Source organism: Leptopilina heterotoma, unplaced genomic scaffold, assembly GCF_015476425.1.
Source record: "Leptopilina heterotoma isolate Lh14 unplaced genomic scaffold, ASM1547642v1 Lhet_237, whole genome shotgun sequence".
Classification (NCBI taxonomy): domain Eukaryota; kingdom Metazoa; phylum Arthropoda; class Insecta; order Hymenoptera; family Figitidae; genus Leptopilina; species Leptopilina heterotoma.
This window is the reverse complement of record NW_025110953.1, coordinates 1,030,586-1,050,693: the sequence shown is the minus strand read 5'-3', so window position 1 is coordinate 1,050,693 and position 20,108 is coordinate 1,030,586. Positions and strand designations below refer to the sequence as shown.

Genomic DNA, 20,108 nt, shown 5'->3' with positions numbered 1-20,108 from the left:
CAAAATATAAGTCAAATATTTAACAATTGTAATTAAATCATAATAATCAAATAATAATTTCCTATTTCTACTATTATAATATTATTCCATTAGAGAAATAAAGAAATACTTATTAAATGGAAATTTACCTCGAAAATATTTTATTATTTCAATAAAAATAATAAAATTAGATATACCTAATCAAAAATAAAAATAAAAAAAATAAAATAACTCACCGAATAGTGTCTTTTTATTGTACTTAGTCGAAACATCCTTGATGATAACATGTCCTTGAGTCCTAGTTTCCTTGGAGGGTAACAAGCCTTCTTTTGGGGGGGGCACAATGGTGGTAACATTTTTTCTGTCAATCAAACATTAAAAGCAAGTAAGAAATCAATATATCGCAACTTGACACTGAGTAGCCGTAGACGAGAGAGAATGGGGGTGTGGTCACTAGGGTGTCACCAGAAAAATGTTTCAAGAGAAAGAGAAAAAAAATGATATATACGAAAAAATGTGTCATTTATTCAATAAAATCTGTTTTTCAACTAAAAAAAATTTTATTTTTATAATAAATAACGTTTTTTTTGCGATTAAAACAAAAAAATTAGAACTAAATAACAAAAATAGTTTAAATACTAGTAGTAAACAAATAATGATTTTTAATAACAATATTAATAAGAATAATAATAAGAATATTTATAATAATATTAAATAATTAGTTATTAAAAAAATTAGTTGAAAAATTAGAACTTAATGACAAAAATAATTTAATTAATACTAATAATAAACAAAAACGATTTCAAATAATAAGAATATTAATAATAATATTAAATAATTTGTTATTAACAAATTATTTAAAAAATTAGTTCTTAAAAAAATTAAAACTAAATAACAAAAATAATTTAAATACTACTAATAAAAAAAATAATGATTTTTAATAATAATAATATTAAATAATTATTTACTAAAAAAAATTGGTTAAAAAAATAGTTCTTAAAAAAATTAAAACTAAATGACAAAAATAGTTTAATTAATACTAATAATAAACAAGAATGATTTCAAATGATAAGAACATTAATAATAATATTAAATAATTTGTTATTATCAAATTAGTTAAAAAATTAGTTCTTAAAAAAATTAAAACTAAATAACAAAAATAATTTAAATACTAGTAATAAAAAAATAATGATTTTTTAATAAGAATATTAATAATAATATTAAATAATTAGTTATTAAAAAAATAATTTTATTAATACTAGTAATAAAAAAAATATTTTGAATGATAAAAATATTAATTATAATATTAAATAATTAGTTTTTCCATTTTCAACGACAAAAATGTAAATTAAAGAAAATAATTTATTTGTCTATAAAAAAAAATAAATCAGTTTTTCAATCTGACAATTTTATTTAATTTCATAGCGCCTAATTGTAAGAAACCTGCAATACACCAAAGAAGAGAATTCCACTTAGCAGTTATAGAAAAATTAAGGTCACACTTGGATGTATTACGGTTTGCAGGAAAAAAGCCAATAAAATTAAAAAGTTTACCTATTTTTTCAATCGTTATTTCTAATTTTCACATTCACTTTTTTAGATCAATAAATCTTTTTTTCACTATTTTCGCGGTTATGAAAAATTTCATAACATTAAAGAAATTGTTTATTAATGATTACTATTTAAAAAAATTGCAATTCAATTATAATGTCAAAAAAAAAAATGTTAAATCGATAAAAATGACAGTTCGGTTTCTAAATTGCTTAACATTTTTCTATTGTTTGTTATTTTTTTATTTAAGTCGATAATAATAATTTTTCTCTTATTTTTTCTAAATATTTTCTATATATTTTTTTATTTTTTATAAATATATATGTTTTTTTATAAAAACATATTTTTTATAACTTTATTTTCGTTTATTTCTGAACTTCTTTATATAATTTATTTCTGTACTAAATATTTTCTGTCAAATAATCAGTTTGCCCCTGTGGCTATGCAACCCGACACACGCTCATGTAGGGCTGATAAACCATCAACTAAATTCTAACCTACAAAACTTGACAACATCAAAAGTATTTTTATAATTATTCCATTATAACTTATCAATAATTTAAGTAGTAAATTTATTTCTATATTTAATTTTCAACTCACCGGGAATTTTGCAATTAAAATATTATATTACTTCCTCTCTTGCTAATTAGACATGAAAATATCAAGGAGAACCTGAAAACAAATAAAAAGAAAAGATTTTCAAATAAAGACGTTGCAAAGATAAACAATTACAAGCCTCAGGAAATTAATTTATTCAATCTAATTGATTAAAAATGGAAATTAATTGATAAGTGCTTGTAAATGTCAAACTAAGTGATAAACGTGTGATAAATACGATAAATACACATGAAAATCTTGTCAAAAGGTTAGAATACCGTCAAAAATAATTTTCCTTTTCACAATATTTTTGAGAATGTAAATAAATCGTTTTTTATTTTTAATAAACTGATTTCTAAATTATGTAGCTTTCTTATGACCTAAATTAGATAACGTTTCTTTCACTTTTCACTGAATGATGTTAGAAAATTTTTGAATTTCATTTAAAACGTCTGTCGCAATCAAGAGAACTAATACAAACATTGAACACTGATTGGTTGAGTCCAGTTACGGCGGGAAGAGAGGGGGAGATTGACAGAAGAACAGGTCTTGGAATGATTTCATTGTTCGGTCATAATTTTCTTTTAAATAGCTGGTTTTTCGTAATTCAAACATAAAGGTAATTATTAATCGATAAGTGCTTTATACTGGATAAAAAAAAGTGATATCACATAACAGGAAATTATGTTAATTTACGTTTCTTTGTTAGAATCTTTTTATACTTCCGCTTGCTTCGCTACTGGATAATGTAGAAAAAAAGAGATGTCATGATCCGTATATGTTCTGACAGTTATCCATGAATGTGTTGGTGGTAATTTTATGAGAAATCTCAGTGATGTACTAACAACGCGGATAAAAATTGCCACGTAACGGCAAAAAAGAAGAAGAAGAAGAAAAAAAAAGAAGTGGTTATTGGTAAAAAGTGAAAGTGAGCCTTATATACGAACCTAACCTCAAATATAATCAAATAATTTGACAGCAGTGTTTGGGGAGAGTTTTCGATTGTTTTCATTTCATTGTTTATCAGTGAATCTATGTTTTCATTATCAGCGGACACTTGTCATTTTTATTATCAATAAAAGACGATTAGAATTTTTTGCTTTTTTTTAATGCCAAATGAATTTTGGGAGTTTAATTATACATTCCACACTCCCTTTCACGTATCAAATTTCATAGAAAGTGTTATAAACGTTATAAAGAAAGTATCGGACATTACATATGTGAAGACAAAGATTTGAGTGAAATTTCTTATTTTTGAATTGTGGAAAAGTGATTTTCTTATGTTGCTGGATGTAAGACACGATTAATAATTTGGAGCATTGTTATAATTTTAGGAATTTGTCGCTTTGCCAGATTTCTTGCAATTATTTCATAATAATAACCATTTGTTTTGGCAAAAATTTTATAATCATTTTTAGTGATGAAAAAATTTCGTCATACGACGCTCTCTTTTCATGGATTGACAGTTTCGAGTTCGTCATTTGAATGAAAGTAATATTTAATCCATTTTTGCAAAATGGGATATTTGCTAAAAAAAAATTTACTATTTCTTTTTAAAGAGTTTTAAATGAAAATATTTTTTTTTATTTATAGAAATAATTTTAATTCCATTTTTTTTTGTATTTGTTTTTAGTGCGAGTTTTTTTGCAAACTTTTTTAAAGGTGATTTATATGATAGGATAATTTACAGTTGCTGATTGCAGATCTTTAACTAACTCATCGGCTTTTTGCTTGCGCAACATGTTTACATACAAATTTTCTGTCATTTTATTGCTTCCACATAAGTTAATTGAATTTAAATATGAAGAGTAATGTTAATTTAAATTACATTTAACTTTAATATTTTTTTTCCATATTTTTCATTATTGAGGAGAGTTTTTTTTTTCTTGGATTAAAAATTTTGAATATTGTTTCTTTTTCCTTACAGCTGTTTCCTTCGTTTAGAAGCTATTCGCCAAAACATAGCTTCTGCCTACGGCAGATGCAGTCTTTGCTGCCGTCCAAATTAGTTCAAGGAGTTCAGGGAATCATGGAATTTTGCAACGAAGTCGGAGTGCACATGAGACAAGAAATTGATCCGCCAAAAAAATCTTGGACTGAACTTGGCGGAGTCGTCAGCGATTTGCGTCGACGATTCTCTGGAATGCTTTCTGGTTCGATTCCAGGATCAGTTTCATTTAGATCATTACCTGATGGAAGGTAATTAATAAAATCAAAAACAAAATTTGTTAATAATAGAAATTTCTAATTAAATTAAATTGGAAAATTTTTGTTTTCAGGACGAGAATTTATTTTCTCAGTTCGTCGAGCAGTGGCTACGAGACAACACTCTTATACGTCGACATTGGTCACTCGGATCATGCGAATGGTTACAAATTACATTGGCAGCCAGTAATCGAGGCAAATTTTCAAATGTGCTTATTATTTTTCACTAAAATAAATCATTTCTCTGATAATTTAGAACTTGGTAAATTTTCTGAAACAGAAAAACTCTTTTTAGTGTTGCCAACTCTAATCGTCTATCGAAAGAAGAACAATTACTTTGGGAGAGAAAAAGACTTGTCACTTTTGGCATAACGAGTTACGAACTACATGCGGAAAGTGGAAAATTGGTCTTTCCAGCGGCGAGCAATCTCTATCAATGTGTCGACACTGGATTCGTGGTAATTAAAATTGTCCCTTATTCATTTCTTTCAGTAATTAAAATTCTTTGTAAAATTTCGAGCACCTTTCAGAGTTGCCACAAAAATTTAATTTTGTTTTTCCCTGACATTTTCCTGACAAAATTTTGACTTTTTCCCTGACCCTAAAGAATATTCTGATTCACTCTAAAAATTATTAGATACTCAAAAAAAATGTTCTATTACATTTGTTTACAAATTTTTGAAATTGTAAAATTATTCAAAAACATCAATAAATTCTTTTTTGAATAAATATTTAATTATTATTTTTCCATGGGAATTAAAATTTTCAAACGATTTCAAATTCAAATCTTTTGAAATTCAATAACTTATAATAATTAAAAGTGACAGAGTGATAAAATCATTATTTTATATTACCTATAATATAAGAATATTGTTACTTTAACTTCTTCAAAATTATTTTCATCATTTCAATTCAATTATTATTTTCTACAATTTTTAAATAAAATTCTCCTTTAAATCAATTATTTTTAATAATTCTTGATAAAGTTCTTTCGAGAATTTTCAAATTCATTTGTTTACAATTCAATTTTACGCAACTTCGATTACTCGGAAATTCTTCAATTAAATATACATTAGAAAATAAAAAATTGAAATAATTTTTAAATATTTCGATTACAATTTTTGAAAAAAATTAATTCCACAGAATTTTTAATTGAAAGTATGAAAAATTCAGATTTTTAAAGATTTAATTTAAAATCTTTACAAAATTCAATTATTTCTCAAAATTTCAATTATTAGTAACTTCTTCAAAATTCAATTATTATCTAAAACTTTAACTGAAATTAATTTTTAAATAAATTTTTATTACAAAATTCTGCGAAAATACAATTATTTAAATACAAACATAGACAATTTATAGAATAATTGAATGTTACTTAAAATTGAATTCATATACATAATTTTATCAATAAATTTTTAAATAATTGAATTCTTTCGACGAATTTGAATAACATTTTTAAAAATAATTACATTTTTCGAGAAATTTGATTAAAAATGTATTAACAATAATTGAAATTCTGCAATGAGTTTTATTAATTATGAAAATAATTGAATTATTTCGAAGAATTTTATAAAAAAAAAAGTTTCAAACAATTGATTTTTTCGAAAAAATCAAATTTTTTAATAATTGAATTCCTGTGAAATTTGCATTATTTTAGAAAATAATTGAATATTGGTGTAGAACTTTCTCAAAATTGTTTTTAAATAATTGAATTCTTTTGCGAAATTTTATTAAAATAATAGATATAGGTTCAAATTATTGAATTAAGAAAACTTTTTGAATATAATTGAACTTTTGCAATAAATTTTAATGAAATTTTTTTAAATAATTGAATTTTATTACTTTTGATAATAATTGAATTCTTGTGATGAATATTATTTATAAAAATAATTGATTTCCTACGAATGATTTTATTATTTATGAAAATAAATGCCAAATTTTAAACCATTTGATTTTTTCAAAAAAGTTTATGCAAATTCTATTTTAAATAATTGAATTTTCGGGAAGAATTTTCCTCGGAATTTTCTAAAACTTTGTTAAAATGATAAAATTCTGTGAAGAGTTTTGTAATTTATGAAAATAATGGAATTTTTATAAAAACTTTTATTATATTTACGATTACGAAAAGAATTGAAATTTCAGGAAGAATTTTATGAAAATTTGTTAAAATGATTAAATTTCTAAGAAGAGTTTTGTAATTTATGAAAATAATTGAATTCTTATGGAGAATTTTATTATTTACGAAAAGAATTGAATTTTCAGGAAAAATTTTATAAAAATTTGTTAAAATTATTAAATGTCTGTGAAGAGTTTTGTAATTTATGAAATAATTGAATTTTTATGGAAAATTTTATTACTTATGGAAATAAATATAAAAATTTTTTTTTTAATAATTGAATTTTTTTGAAAAATAATTGAAATGTTGTTAAGAATTTTATTAAAATTTTTGAAAATATTTCAATTTTGATGAATATTTTTGTTTATAAAAATAATTGAATTTTACAATGTATTTTATAAGAGTTCTTGAATATAATTGAATTTATTAAGATAGTTGAATTAAAATAAAAAATATTTTATTAAATGATTTATAAGTAATAACTTTATGGCAGTTCTTCAATAGAGTTAAGTTATTTAAAATAAATTATTGTCAGAAATAGAAGAAATTTAAGGTTTTGTTTAGAATTCTTGGTAATTTTATAGTTTATGAGGCAAACAAAAAGACAAAAATTCAGAATTTTCTTATAAATTCTAAACATTTAATTTTTTCCAGTACTTTTAATACAAATCCCTGACTTTTCCCTGATTTTCCTAACCATTTCTACTTTCCCTGACTTTTTTCTGAATTCCCTGACCTTTCTTAATTAAATTTGATTAACTAATTAATTAACTTCAATTTAACTGAGTAATAATAATTCCTGAAGTTTTAAACGATCAAGTAAACGAAATTTATTGATTGTTTCTTCAAATTCTCGTTGGTTTATGCAATAAAAAAAAATTAATAACTTATATTCTAGCCCGGAGCATTGTTTCCATCGGAAATTCGAATGTCGACACCTGGCGCTAAATTGTGTCCGCAAATTTGTCCCTGGAACAGTGCTTTGGTGGCCCACACGTGTGCTGGTGATTTGCATTTGTCCCACTGCATTACAGGATCTTCCGTAAGATTGACCCACGCGCGAAAAGGTAGTCGAAGTCTGGCCGATGATCCTCTCACGGCAGCGACTCCATCGTACGTGATGCAGGAGGAATTCCTACGGTTTGTCACTCGAAATCAATAATTACTCATATTCCACAAGAGTAAATAAAATAATACTTTCTCTATGGAAATAAATTCTACAAATGAAATGAAATTAATTTTTCTCTTTTAGTTACACGGGTTTCTGGTGGCAGCCAAAATCGGAAGATGGAATTTACCGGATCGTTTACGAGGAAGTCGATGAGAGTGATGTGAAAATTTTCCGTCAACCCTCAATGACAACAAGTTCCGAGGAAATGGACGAATTTCGCTTTCCCCGAGCGGGATCAAATAATGCACGAAGTAATTTAAAAATGGTGCAATTTAAATTAACTGACACATTACAAATCGTGGACATAAAGAATCTTGAATTGCAATTCCCGCTTCATATCATGTTTCCCTGGATGGAATATATGGTTCGAGCAGGCTGGACACCTGACGGACGACAGTGAGTAACGAATAATTTAAACTAGTTTCAAAATTTTACCTCTTCAACAACTTTTCAATTTAATATCAATTATTAAATATTTGATAAATAACGAATCAATAATTGAATTTTATTCCAGCATTTGGGTGCAATTATTAGATAGAAAGCAACAAAGACTCGAGTTAGTTTTATTATCCTTAGACAACTTCTGCGAACCGCCGCCAAACGTTTACAATTGTGAAAATCACGTGACACCATCGTCGTCAAGTGTTCAGGTCATTTATTCCGAGCACAATTCTTGCTGGATCAATGTGAATGATTTACTTTATTTCTTGCCGTCTGACGATCCAACGGAAATAAAATTTATCTGGGGAAGCGAGGAGACAAACTTCAGACACTTGTATCTTGTCACGTCCAGTATAGCAGGTGTGTAATTTTTATAATAATAATCGAGATATTCTGTCCTCACGTCAATTTACGGCTTTTTCATTCCAAATTGTTTTGCAGCTCAAATTGTCATGTCAAAAGTTTGACAATTAATTTGTAAATAGAGTAACTAGTGTTTTAGTGAAATCAATTCCTCTAGAATTTTTACAAAAACAAGATTTTCACAGGACAGAGAAATAACTAAAATAAGGAAATTTTATCCAAAGTAGATAAAAAAAAATTAAGTTATTGAAAATCTTAAATAATGAATTTTCTTTCTCAAATTAAAAAAAATCCGGAAGTAGTTACAATTGCAATTTTTAGAAATAATCAATTATTTATTTTTGTATTTAAATAATTGAATTCTCGTTCAACTTTTTGATAAGAATTGATTTCAAAAAGAATTTCAGTTCAAATTTTAGAAAATATTTGAAGAATTCAAAGAATTGCAGTTCCAATTTTTAGAAATAATTAAATTTCAAACGGTTTTATATTGAAAGTATTTTGAATTTTTAATTCCTGACGGACAAATAAATAATAAGTATTCAAATATTTATTAAACATAAATTAATGAAATTTGAAAAATTCCATTGTGAAATTCTGAAAAAATTAGGATTTTAAAAAAACGTAATTAAAATTTTTTGAAAATAGTTGAAATCCCGAAAATAATTTTAATGGAAAAATAGTAAATTATATCAAATTTTATTAAAATAAATATATATCAAAGAATTTTCTTTCGCACTTTACAAAATTATTTTTAAAAGCATTTTATTGTATTTTTAAAAAATTGTGACTTAAAATTTAGAAAATAATTAAATTTTACAAAAAATTTTGTATTTAAATAATTCAATTATCGTTGAATTTTAAAAAGAATTGACTTGAAAAAGAATTTCAGTTCAAATTTTAGAAAATATTTGAAGAATTGAAAGAATTGTTTTTCCAATTTTTAAAAATAATTAAATTTCAAAAGGTTTTACATTCAAAGTATTTTGAAATTTTAATTCCTAGAGGGCAAATAAATAACAATAAGTATTCAAATATTTATTAAACAAAAATTAATGAAATTTGAAAAATTCTATTGAGAAATTCTGAAAAAATGAGGTTTTTAAAAAATCGTAATTAAAATTTTTTGAAAATAGTTGAATTCCCGAAAATATTTTTAAAAAATTGGAAAAAAGCAAATTTTTTTAAATTTCATTAAAATAAATTTTATAGGATCAGAGAATTTTTTTCTCACTTTAAAAAATTATTTTTAATTGCATGTCTTTGAATTTTTTGATTGTATCTAAAAATTTGGAAAATAATTAAATTTTACAACAATTTTTATTTTTAAATAATTAAATTATTATCGTTGATAATAAGAATTGATTTGAAAAAGAATTTCAGTTAAAATTTTGAAAAATAATTGAAAATTTGAAGCGTTATGACAAGAATTTTAAGAAATAATTAAATTTTAAAAGGTTTTTAAATTGAAATCTTGTTAAAATTTTAATCGCCGTAAATTTATAAAAATATTTGAATGTTTATTTAAAAAAATTATTAACATAATATTTTCTCTTTGAAAAGAATTAAAATTTTGAATAATTTTATTCAAAAATTCTAAAAAATAATTGACTTTTGGAAAAATTGCAGTTGTAATTTTTAGAAATAGTTCAATTTCAAAAAGTTGTACATTAAAATTATTTAAAATTTCAATGAAAAGAAATAATAATAAGTTTTCAAATATTTGGTTAACAAACATTATTGAATTTTTGAACAATTTAATGTGGAAATTTAAAAAAGAATGAAGTTTTTGAAAAATTGTAGTTAAATTTTTTTTCAAGATAATTGAATTCCCGAAAACAATTTTAAAAATTGAAACAATAAAAGTTTTGTCTTTCATTAAAATAAATTTTATATTTGAAAGAATTTAATTATATTACTTTTAACAATTGTTTGAAAATTTAATCGTATTTTTGTAGAATTATATTTCGAAAAATTATATTTTTTAAATAATAAATTTTTGCTACTTAACTATTAGTTGAATATTATTAAAATATTAAATAAATATTCATCAATCAAAATTTAAATATTTATCAATCAAATATTAATTAAAAAATTGAATGTTTCTTCAATTAGCAGTAGAATCAATGATTTTAATTTTAATTAATACATCGAGTGTATAATAGTTTAAAAAACATTTTCTAGGAATTGCTTGTTGAAGAAATAATAAGTATCATCAAACAGGAAGCTGTTCCCTTGAGTTTGAATTCAATTAAATGAAAAAAATTCTGGTTTAAAATTTGATTCACTGAAAATTTTACCAGACAAAATTCTATTCGATGTAAAATAATATAAATTATAATAATATAAACATAAATATGTTTATATTATTTTACATCGAATAGAATTTTGTCTGGCAAAGTTTCTTGAAGTTTACAACAATAATAATTTATAATCAACAATTAAGGAGAAAAAATAATTTTCCGGTTAAAATTACAATAAATTTTTGATTTAAAATGTTTTGCATACTTTCTTGATCAATAATTTAAAGAAGAAAAATTAATAAACAGGGAATTAAAATGTTTTCCTCGTGTGGAATATTTTTTTTCCTTACAATCGCTGATTATAAACGTTGCGAACTTCACTGACGTTTTGTTTCCATATTTATTTCCTATTTTAATTTTAATATTTTTGTATTGCTTTTAAAAACAATAGAAAATTATTCTACTAATGATGAAATTTTGCATTTTAGGCTCGAGTAATGGAATAGAAGAGCCACTTGACAAAATGGATAGCGTTTTCTCGGAACCGCGAATAATTTCGAAGATCGCCTTGACCCAGGGGGACTGGCAGGTGTTACAGAGGAATTTGTGGATCGATGAGAAAAATTCGATTGTTTATTTTCTTGGCTTTCGCGAGGGACCCCTAGAGCAACATATTTACGCCGTTTCACTTAATCGACCGCTGGAAGTTCGTTTACTCACTCGGCCAGGTTACAGTTACACGAGTGTATCATTCAACAAGGATTGCTCCATTCTGGTCACAGTTTATAGTTCAATTAAAACTTTACCTGCCTCTCAGGTACATTTTTCAACTTTATTACTATTTTGCCATCTCCTAAATTCACAAAAACTTTGCAAACATTCAAATGATCGAAATATTTTAACTCACTTTCGAAATTGTGCAATAAAAATGAAAAATGCAAATTAAACAAAGTAAATTAAATTCTTTGAAAAAGTGACGCAGTACGTTAATAAGATTTGAATTTTAAAAAGGAAATAAATAAATTCCGCTCCTTTGAATGTTTAAAACTTCTTAGTTTTGAATATTATAAAAGTACGTAGTCAATAGAAAATTTAGTTACTAAATAATTATTTTAATAATAAATTCAAAATTTCCTTTTCAATTTTATCACTTTAGGTATTTCGAGTATCACTTTCAGATTGGACTGTCGACAGTATTGTTTTAACACCAGTTGGATATATTTTAGAACCATCGACTGTTGAATTTTTAGATCTTCTCATACCGGAAATTTTTACGCACAAAATATCCTCTGGTGATACTATTTACGCGATGATTTTCAAACCCCATAATTATCAACCAGGAATAAAATATCCGACTGTTATGAATGTTTACGCTGGACCGGAAATACAACTCGTTTCAAATACTTTCAAGGTTCGTATTTTAGTGAAATGTTATATATTAAGGTATTACTATCACGACAATTACACAAATCGAGAATGTCAGAGATCACAGTACTTTTTTTTCCCTTTAAAATAGGTGAAAAGGTGAATTATTTTTTGAAAATATGTAGGTAAGAAAACGTGTTATTTTCTAGTCGTTAAAAAAGGTAACAAAAAAATATTACATACAAAAATTTACCTTTGCAAAGTAACTAATTTCTATTTCAATATATCAAATTTCTTAACAATAATAATTAAAGGTTAAATAGTTCAAAATTTGGATAATTTGACATTTGAATCGATTCTATCTTTAGACAGATAGAAAATTCGATAATTTTAAGTTGCAATGGATTTAATTAATTAATTAACTTGACTAAAATTAAAATATGTATAATTTAAACTGTTATAGAATTAAAAAATAAAATCAATTAAAAATTTTATTACTAAACTTGTTTTAAAAAATAAAAATTAGGATTCAATAAAAGTTGAATTACTTAAGATTAAATGAAATTTGAGTAAAATTGAAATTTTGGCGATTGAAATTTGTATTGAATAAAATTGAATCAATTAAATTATTAGTTAACCAGTAAATATTACTCGGGAAACGTTGCATTCTATTTATTACTGTTAAGCAAATTAGAAAATTTTTTAGTTTTAAATATCAACTTTAATCTTTGAATAATTTCAGATTAAAACTTTTAAAAAATTTACTTATTAACCAATTATTATTTATTTTTTTTAATTTTAATAAAATATTTAACAAGAATTCAATTATTTTTATGTAAAGAATGAAATTTTTAACAGGAATTCAATTATTTGCAATATAATTTTAATAAAATTCTCGCAAGAATTCAATTACTGTCAACACAACATTAATAAATTTTGTCCAAAGAATTCAATTACATATTAATTCAAAAGTTTTGATAAAATTTTTTATAAGAATTCAATTATTTTTAAATAAAAGAAAATTCTTCATAGTAATTATATTATTTTCAATTCAATTTTAATATAATTCTTCGCAAGAATTCAATTATTTTTAAAAAATTGAATAATTTTTTTTTAATAATAAAATTCTTCATAGAAATTTAATTATTTTTAAAAATTCTCAAAAAGTTTTCCAAAAAACTACATTATTTTAAAAAAATTTAAAGAAATTCTTTAGAAGAATGAAATTATATTTTAAAGTTCTTCCAAAATTCTTGAAAAGAATTCGAATATTTTTATTATTATTCGAAAGAAATTTGAAAATATTCGTTAATTAAAAATGAAATTCATAAAATTATTAATAAGAATTTATTTATTTTTAATGCATTAATTTTAAACTTCGAAATCTTATTTAAAAAAAAGTTAGGAAACAATAAGCAAACTTAGTAAATTTTATCAAAAGTAGTAGAAAAATATTAAATTTCTAGAATTTATAAGAAAATTATGGTTTTATTGTCCAGCAGTATTTGAAAATATTAACAAAATTTTATTCCAGAATTTTTTTTCTTTGCCTTATGAACTTTAAAATTATCACAAGTTTCAATACAAAACTTTTAGTTTTTTCTATTTCTATTTTTCTATTTTTTCTAATTGAAAACTTTACAGAATTGAAACTGAATTTATTTTAACTAATTTATTTCTTGAATAACGATAATAAAATTTATTATTTATAAATGATTCAAGAAAAAATTTTACTTAAAAACAAAAATAATTGAATTTTAGAAGAGTTGCGCTTACAATATTTTAGGGAAACTTTTTTTTCTTTAAATAATTGAATTCTTAAGGATCATTCTCAAAAATTATTAAATACAATTGATTTAGAGAAGAATTTTATTTATAAATAATAATTGAATTAAAATCTTGAAACTAATTTTGGAGAAATTACAGTATCAATTTTGAGATAAATTATTGAATTTCAAAAGGTTTTAAATTTGAAAATTTTTATAATCTTAATTTTTATGTAAAAAATAATAATTAAATATTTATCAAAAAAAGCTATTGATGTTTCAAACAAGTTTACAATTAAAAATATTCAAAAATAAATGTATTCGAACAATTTTTTGTGTATCTAATTACTATTATATTAAAATATTTTTTAGGGTCAGTGAAAAAGTCAAAATTTTATCTAGAAATCAGAGAAAAATAAAATAAAATTTTTATGGCAACCCTGTTAATTGAATCATTTATAATAAAAAAAAGGTGAAAATCTATAATTTTGTACCTAATTATTAAGTTAAATTTAAACTCAGGAATTTTCCAAAATTTCTATTTAAGCTAACGAATTATTTTCACAAATTCAGAGCTTTTTTATGTATTTAACAATTTTTGAAATATATTGCATCAAAAAATTAATCGGATCGTAAACAATAGTAAGAAATTATGGAAATAGGTGACAAAATTTTAAACAGATAAAGAAGTATGATCTCTGTAATTTAAAAGAAAATACTTTTTTTTTAAATTTTTGGACTTAAAGTTATTTCTTAATTATTAATTAATGATTTTTAATTAATATTTCTCAATTTTATAGCATTAATTAATTTTTTTGTTGTATTTTCGTGATAGTAATACCTTAAAAAATGAATATCGAGGTTTGAATTAACTTGAATCATTTATAGGGAATGAAGCATTTACGAATGCACATGCTCGCGGCGCAAGGATATTGTGTTGTAATGGTTGATTCACGTGGTTCGCAAAATCGTGGATTTGCCTTTGAAAGTTATTTGCGACGTAAAATGGGAACTGTAGAATTAAAAGATCAAGTGGAAGTATTAAAATGGCTGGCGGAATCAACTGATTATATTGATATAAATCGCGTCGCCATTCACGGATGGTCCTACGGCGGTTACATGAGTCTCATGGGCTTGATTCAATATCCTGATGTTTTTAAGGTAATAATTTTAATAATTTACCTTCTTTTTAAATTAAATTTCACACTTTCAAATGAACTGCAATTTTTTTTCTATTTAAATATTTACAAAAATTACTTCCTATTTAGACTTCCCACTCAAGAATTACTTTTAAAAAAGGAGCAAAAAGTAGCTATCGAAAAATTGAATTTGACGACTAAAAAAAACTCGTTTTACTCGATTCACAAAAATTTAATTCAGTATTTCTTTGACTTCTTCCCGATTTCTATCAAAAATATTTACTTTCCTTTCTTATCCTGCCTTCCAATTCTAAATTTTTCTAAAAATCAGTTATTTTCCAAATTTTTAAATTGGAATTCTTCGAAAATACTATTATATTTCAAAATAATTTTGAAAAGTGTAAAAATAAAATTCTTTACAACATAAAATTTATTTCAATTAAATTTGACAAAATCTTAAACTTATGGAAATTTAACTAACTGAAAAAAATTTTAATTAAAATTTTTCAAAAGTCTAATTTTTTTTCATAATTTCTATATTCAAAATAATTTCCTGTTACTAAATTTTAAATTTTATTGCAAAATATTTTTTTCAATATTAAAAAAATGTAATTCTTTACAGTTGGCAATTGCCGGAGCTCCTGTAACATCCTGGCACCTTTACGACACAGGATACACGGAAAGATATATGGATCTTCCGCAGGACAATCAAGAGGGTTACGCAAACGGTTCTGTGATATCGCACGTAAACAAATTTCCCGACGAAGAAAATCGATTACTCATTATTCACGGAATGATGGATGAGAACGTTCATTTTTATCACACGAGTCAATTAATAAATGCCCTAATTAAGGCCGGTAAACCTTATCAATTACAAATTTATCCCGACGAGAGGCACAGTTTAAGAAATTTAGACGCCAACAAACATTACGAGACAACATTTTTATCATTTCTACAAAATCATTTGTAAATGCTTTCCCTTATTTTTTAGTCTCTCATTGTTCATCGTTCACACAAATCTAATTTAACCGCTAACATTTATGTATATGTATAAATATAATATTTATACAATATATATAAAAAAAATACTACGAGTGACTGCCGTTAATTGTTATATGTAAATAGAAGTAAAAAAAAATTATACACTTTTTAATGCGTTTTTGCGACATCATTTTTACATACATATTATGAAAAAGAAAAAAAATCCAGTCGTAATAAATTATAACTGGAACTACGGCGATTGAAAATACAGTATTAAAGATCGTTTTTTTTTATCTGCTGATAAATTGTATTACAAAAAAAAGCAATCAAATACTTGATAGACTAAAAAGTAATGTATAAATGAAATAGCTGAAGGTGCCAGAAGAAAAATCTCGCTAAAATCGAATTTCCGCGCGTTTAACGTGACTTAATATTTTGTTCTTTTTTTTAAAGGAATAGAGAAAGTAGCGAAGAGTTACTCTTGTTCACCGTAATTGAAGAAAACTTTGTACGTTAATTAGACTCCGTAGGAGAGATTACAGAGTAACTATATGTTTTTTTTTATTTTATATATAGATATATATAAAAAGAAAAACAATCGACAATACTCTCAATTATTTGTACAATATATAATTATTATTCTTATAATTATCAGTTATAGACCTCATGCATAAGAATTATTTACGATAAAATAATACCGAATGTTACTTACTACGCGTTCATTTAATAATTTGATCGTTAATTTCTTTTTTTTGAGAATTTTTGATATTATGTACATAGTTGTACAAGTGACAAAAATAATTTTTGTCCTGTTAATAAAAATTAATGTGAGAAATTTATTTAAAAATGAAACTTGTTCGCAAAAATGTAATTCGTGAGATACTAACGTATATAAGTATATATATATTCATTTATATATATATCAAATTTGATTTATCAATAAATAAATTTACTATTTTAATAAGTTGATTTCCTAATTTATAAAATCCTTAATTATTATAAAAACTCAAATTTATAAAACGAAAGTTTTCTTGCAAATTAATAACTAAATTTTATTGTAAATAAATGTAAAACTTCTACATTTTTTAAAAGTTTGCGTTAATAAATTCAGAAGTTATCATAAAAACATTGTTTTCTTTTACTAATTTTCACTAAAGATATAAATCAGAAATTCAAAATTCCCTAATTTTGAAAGTTCAAATGGACGAAATTTATTTATTTTAAAAATTCAAATTCTACTCGTATTAAAAAGTTTATTTGTTAGTTTTGCTTTCAATCAGTAATTTTTAAAAATATTTTCTACAAAAAAATCCACTCATTTGAACGTTCAGAATTTTTGGATTCTGAAAATTCGAAAGTTTTTCAAAAACCTTTATTTAATGATAATAATAATAATAATATGCATACTTTTTCATTCAGTTTAATGTTTCCTCCACGTTCCAACCTTTGTTTTTCTGTTTAAAAATATGTACAAATATTTGATTCTTTTCTGCAATTCTTTCCACTTGGTAGGCCTTTTCAATGGGAAAATACCACGTTTCCATAAATTTCTCTTTCGTAACAGCACTTGATATTCATTTCCGCTTACACCTCGTAACCAAGAGGGAATATTATATAAAATTCTTGTAGGATGTAATGCTTCATTTCCCAGTATGTCAATATAATCGTTTTGCCCAAAAAGTGCTCTATGCTGGCACCAAGCATCTTTTGGTCGAAATACAGGCATCGGCTTAACACGCTCTGTACTTTCTCGAGCCAAAAGACCTGTCATGTCAATTCTTTCAGAATAACCATATCTTTTAATCAGAGGACCCTTTGCAATTTTTTCTGCATAATATCTGTGACGAACAGTCGTTACTTGAGGAATCCACGATCGAAAAGTTGAAAATAAACCTTTGGTAAAGCTCGCCATTTCTGTCGAACGAAATTACAAAAATGTTACAGTAAATGCACAGGATTCACAGTAAATACGGTAAATAGTTTTTTTTAAGATTTTCAGTTACGAAAAAAGTCTTTTTAGTCGATTAAAAACACAAAAAAAAATCGAAAAAGTCGTTTATTTAATTAATTATTGCCGCAAAAATTTTATTTTATATTTTCCTGACCTTTCACTAATTTCTAAATTCAAAACTTATTTTGATTATTATTTTATCATTCAAAACTTGACTTCTCCCTGACTTCCCTGACCTGTGGCAACCCTGTTCTTATTTGTTTTTCCACGGGAAATAAAATTTAAAAAATTTAAAACTTCTAAAATTTATAAATTACAACTATAACCCTTTCAAAATTCAATTATTTTCAACAATTTTGAACTAAACTTCACCCCTAAGTCAATTATTTTTAATATTTTTCCTAAAGTTCTTCGAGAATTCAATTATTTAAATATAAAAATTCAATTTATTATAATTGTAAACATTGTAACTGTCCATGTTTTTTCTAATTATTAAGATAGAATATTTTCAAAAAATTATAACAAAGAAATTGTTAAAATTAATTTTTTCAAAAATTTTTGAGAGATAATAGTTTTTCTATTAAAAATACTATTGCAAAATTTTCAAACAATGGAAATTTAATAAAATCTTTTAAAAATAATTGAAATTAGAATAAAAAATTCTAAGAATTGCTTTTTCAAAATATTTCAATATAATTTTTTAGAAGCTAATTTTTATTAATTTAAATTTACACTTGAAGATTTTTCATTAACATTTTTGAAAATTCACTTATTTTCAAAATTTGCAATTTAATTTCTTCAAACGTTGATTTTCATAAATTGTAATAAAATAATTGAAGAAAAAAAAATCCATTATTTTCATTTAAATTAGAAAAATTATTCAAAAATAATTTTCGAAAGATTTTGATGCAATCTCTGCACTGTAAAAAAAAATTTCTGTAGATTTACAGTTTTGTTTAGAATTTTATAGAAACTTGTAAAATAACTTCTTTAAAAGTAGTGAATTTAAAATCCCTTCTGTAAAATTAATACTTTTAATGTGTCAATTTTACAATTTTCTGTAAATTTACTACTCTGAATGTAGGTAATATTTTTGTCTTTTTATTACCTACATTCAGAGTAGTAAAACAGAAAATTGTAAAATTGACACATTAAAAGTATTAATTTTACAGAAGGGATTTTAAATTCACTACTTTTAAAGAAGTTATTTTACAAGTTTTTATAAAATTCTAAACAAAACTGTAAATCTACAGAAATTTTTTTTTACAGTGTGGAAGAAAAGTCGAAAAAGTCCTAATTTTTTAAAATAAGTCGTAAATAGTCGCATTTTTTGAAAATAGTAGAAAAAAATTGAAAAAGTTATTTTTCACACTATAAAAATCGAAATAAGTTACATTTTTTATACTAAAAAAAATGTGGTATTTTGTTGCAATAATTGGAAGGCTTGGAAGAAAAATCGAAAAAGTAATATAATATTTTAATATAAATCGAAAAAAGTCGCCTTTTTTGAAAATAGTCGTAAAAATGATAATATCCGAGGCCTGCTCTTAAACTAAGCGAAATTAAATGCATTTAATAAACTAAAATCGTTAAAAACAAACTGTGGTAACATAACCTAAAAATAGTTCGAAATTGCAAATTATAAGTAAGAAATTTCAGTTGGTACTAACCTTGATTTTAATTAACACTCCCACTTATTGTATTTGTCTTACTAATGTAATTTAATGCTACATTAAGTAAGTTTAGCAAGTACATCAAGTAAATTAAATATTTATATCAGAAATTAACAACACTCCATGTGTACTTTTCATTCTTTCCAAAAGGAAACTGTCCAACTTCCAACATTTCCATAAGATGGCACTACTGTAAATAGGCGGTAAATTTAATTATTCAAACCACCCATAATGTTTAAATTTTTTAAATTTAAACAAATTAAAAAGAAATAGTTAAAGAAATTGAGTTATTAAGAAGAACTAATTCATATACCTATTATTAACATCATTCATTATCAATTATATTTCACCAAAGAACCATATTTTTAAAGAAATTCTTACCGGTTTTCCATAGAAACAAACGTGCATTGTCGACACACGTGTTGCATATCGCCAGGGGTAATTTTTTTTTTTTTAATACAAAATAGAAAAATCTTATATAATTAATTAAAAATAAATGTAAATACACAAATATTTGAATCTGTTATTCTTTTTTTTGTATTAACTAATTATTTACATATTGTAAAT

General features: G+C 23.6%; 3 protein-coding genes across 11 annotated transcripts in view; 1 reads left to right on the top strand and 2 right to left on the bottom strand.

Moving 5' to 3' along the window:
- Positions 1 to 2,580, bottom strand: part of LOC122502742 — a 143,006-nt gene extending 140,426 nt beyond the window's left edge. The window contains exons 1-3 of one of the 2 annotated variants that reach the window (XM_043612933.1): positions 2,508 to 2,580; positions 2,131 to 2,202; positions 216 to 340 (exon numbers count right to left, since the gene is read on the bottom strand). In XM_043612933.1, coding sequence (XP_043468868.1) covers positions 216 to 335 — 120 coding nt within the window. In that variant the 5' untranslated portion in view covers positions 336 to 340; positions 2,131 to 2,202; positions 2,508 to 2,580. Of the gene's footprint in view, positions 1 to 215; positions 341 to 2,130; positions 2,203 to 2,405 lie in introns of both variants that reach the window. The other variant, XM_043612932.1, reaches the window with a different exon arrangement.
- A 53-nt stretch (positions 2,581 to 2,633) lies between these two features.
- Positions 2,634 to 16,084, top strand: LOC122502730 (dipeptidyl peptidase 9). Of its 7 annotated transcripts, none has more exons than XM_043612910.1 (12): positions 2,653 to 2,746; positions 2,837 to 3,055; positions 4,055 to 4,326; positions 4,407 to 4,541; positions 4,613 to 4,790; positions 7,347 to 7,588; positions 7,701 to 8,015; positions 8,134 to 8,420; positions 11,155 to 11,483; positions 11,823 to 12,077; positions 14,686 to 14,958; positions 15,559 to 16,084. In XM_043612910.1, exons 3-12 carry the CDS (start codon positions 4,109 to 4,111, stop codon positions 15,904 to 15,906), a joined length of 2,580 nt encoding a protein of 859 aa, XP_043468845.1. In that variant the 5' UTR covers positions 2,653 to 2,746; positions 2,837 to 3,055; positions 4,055 to 4,108; the 3' UTR covers positions 15,907 to 16,084. The 7 variants fall into 7 exon arrangements, with proteins under 7 accessions (XP_043468844.1, XP_043468845.1, XP_043468842.1 ...); XM_043612907.1 differs by having other exon boundaries at positions 2,837 to 3,419; positions 4,628 to 4,790; XM_043612906.1 differs by having other exon boundaries at positions 2,837 to 3,419; positions 14,695 to 14,958.
- LOC122502740 (39S ribosomal protein L51, mitochondrial) lies at positions 7,447 to 19,710 on the bottom strand. 2 transcript variants are annotated; one of them, XM_043612931.1, is made up of 3 exons: positions 19,539 to 19,710; positions 17,325 to 17,831; positions 7,447 to 7,583 (listed from the first exon to the last, which is right to left on the bottom strand). In XM_043612931.1, the coding sequence occupies exon 2, from the start codon at positions 17,827 to 17,829 to the stop codon at positions 17,338 to 17,340; it is 492 nt and encodes a 163-aa protein (XP_043468866.1). In that variant the 5' UTR covers positions 17,830 to 17,831; positions 19,539 to 19,710; the 3' UTR covers positions 7,447 to 7,583; positions 17,325 to 17,337. The 2 variants fall into 2 exon arrangements, with proteins under 2 accessions (XP_043468866.1, XP_043468864.1); XM_043612929.1 differs by lacking the exon at positions 7,447 to 7,583 and having other exon boundaries at positions 17,274 to 17,831.
- Positions 19,711 to 20,108: the final 398 nt, after the last annotated feature.

What these genes read in the sequence shown, in the direction of transcription:
- LOC122502730 (XM_043612904.1), top strand. An exon ending in ATCGAGGCAAATTTTCAAAT is followed by an intron (nt 4,542 to 4,612) that starts GTGCTTATTATT and finishes TTTCTGAAACAG; the next exon opens with AAAAACTCTTTTTAGTGTTG. An exon ending in ATGCAGGAGGAATTCCTACG is followed by an intron (nt 7,589 to 7,700) that starts GTTTGTCACTCG and finishes TTTCTCTTTTAG; the next exon opens with TTACACGGGTTTCTGGTGGC.
- LOC122502740 (XM_043612931.1), bottom strand. Translation starts at nt 17,829, where the DNA reads ATGGCGAGCTTTACCAAAGGTTTATTTTCAACTTTTCGATCGTGGATT.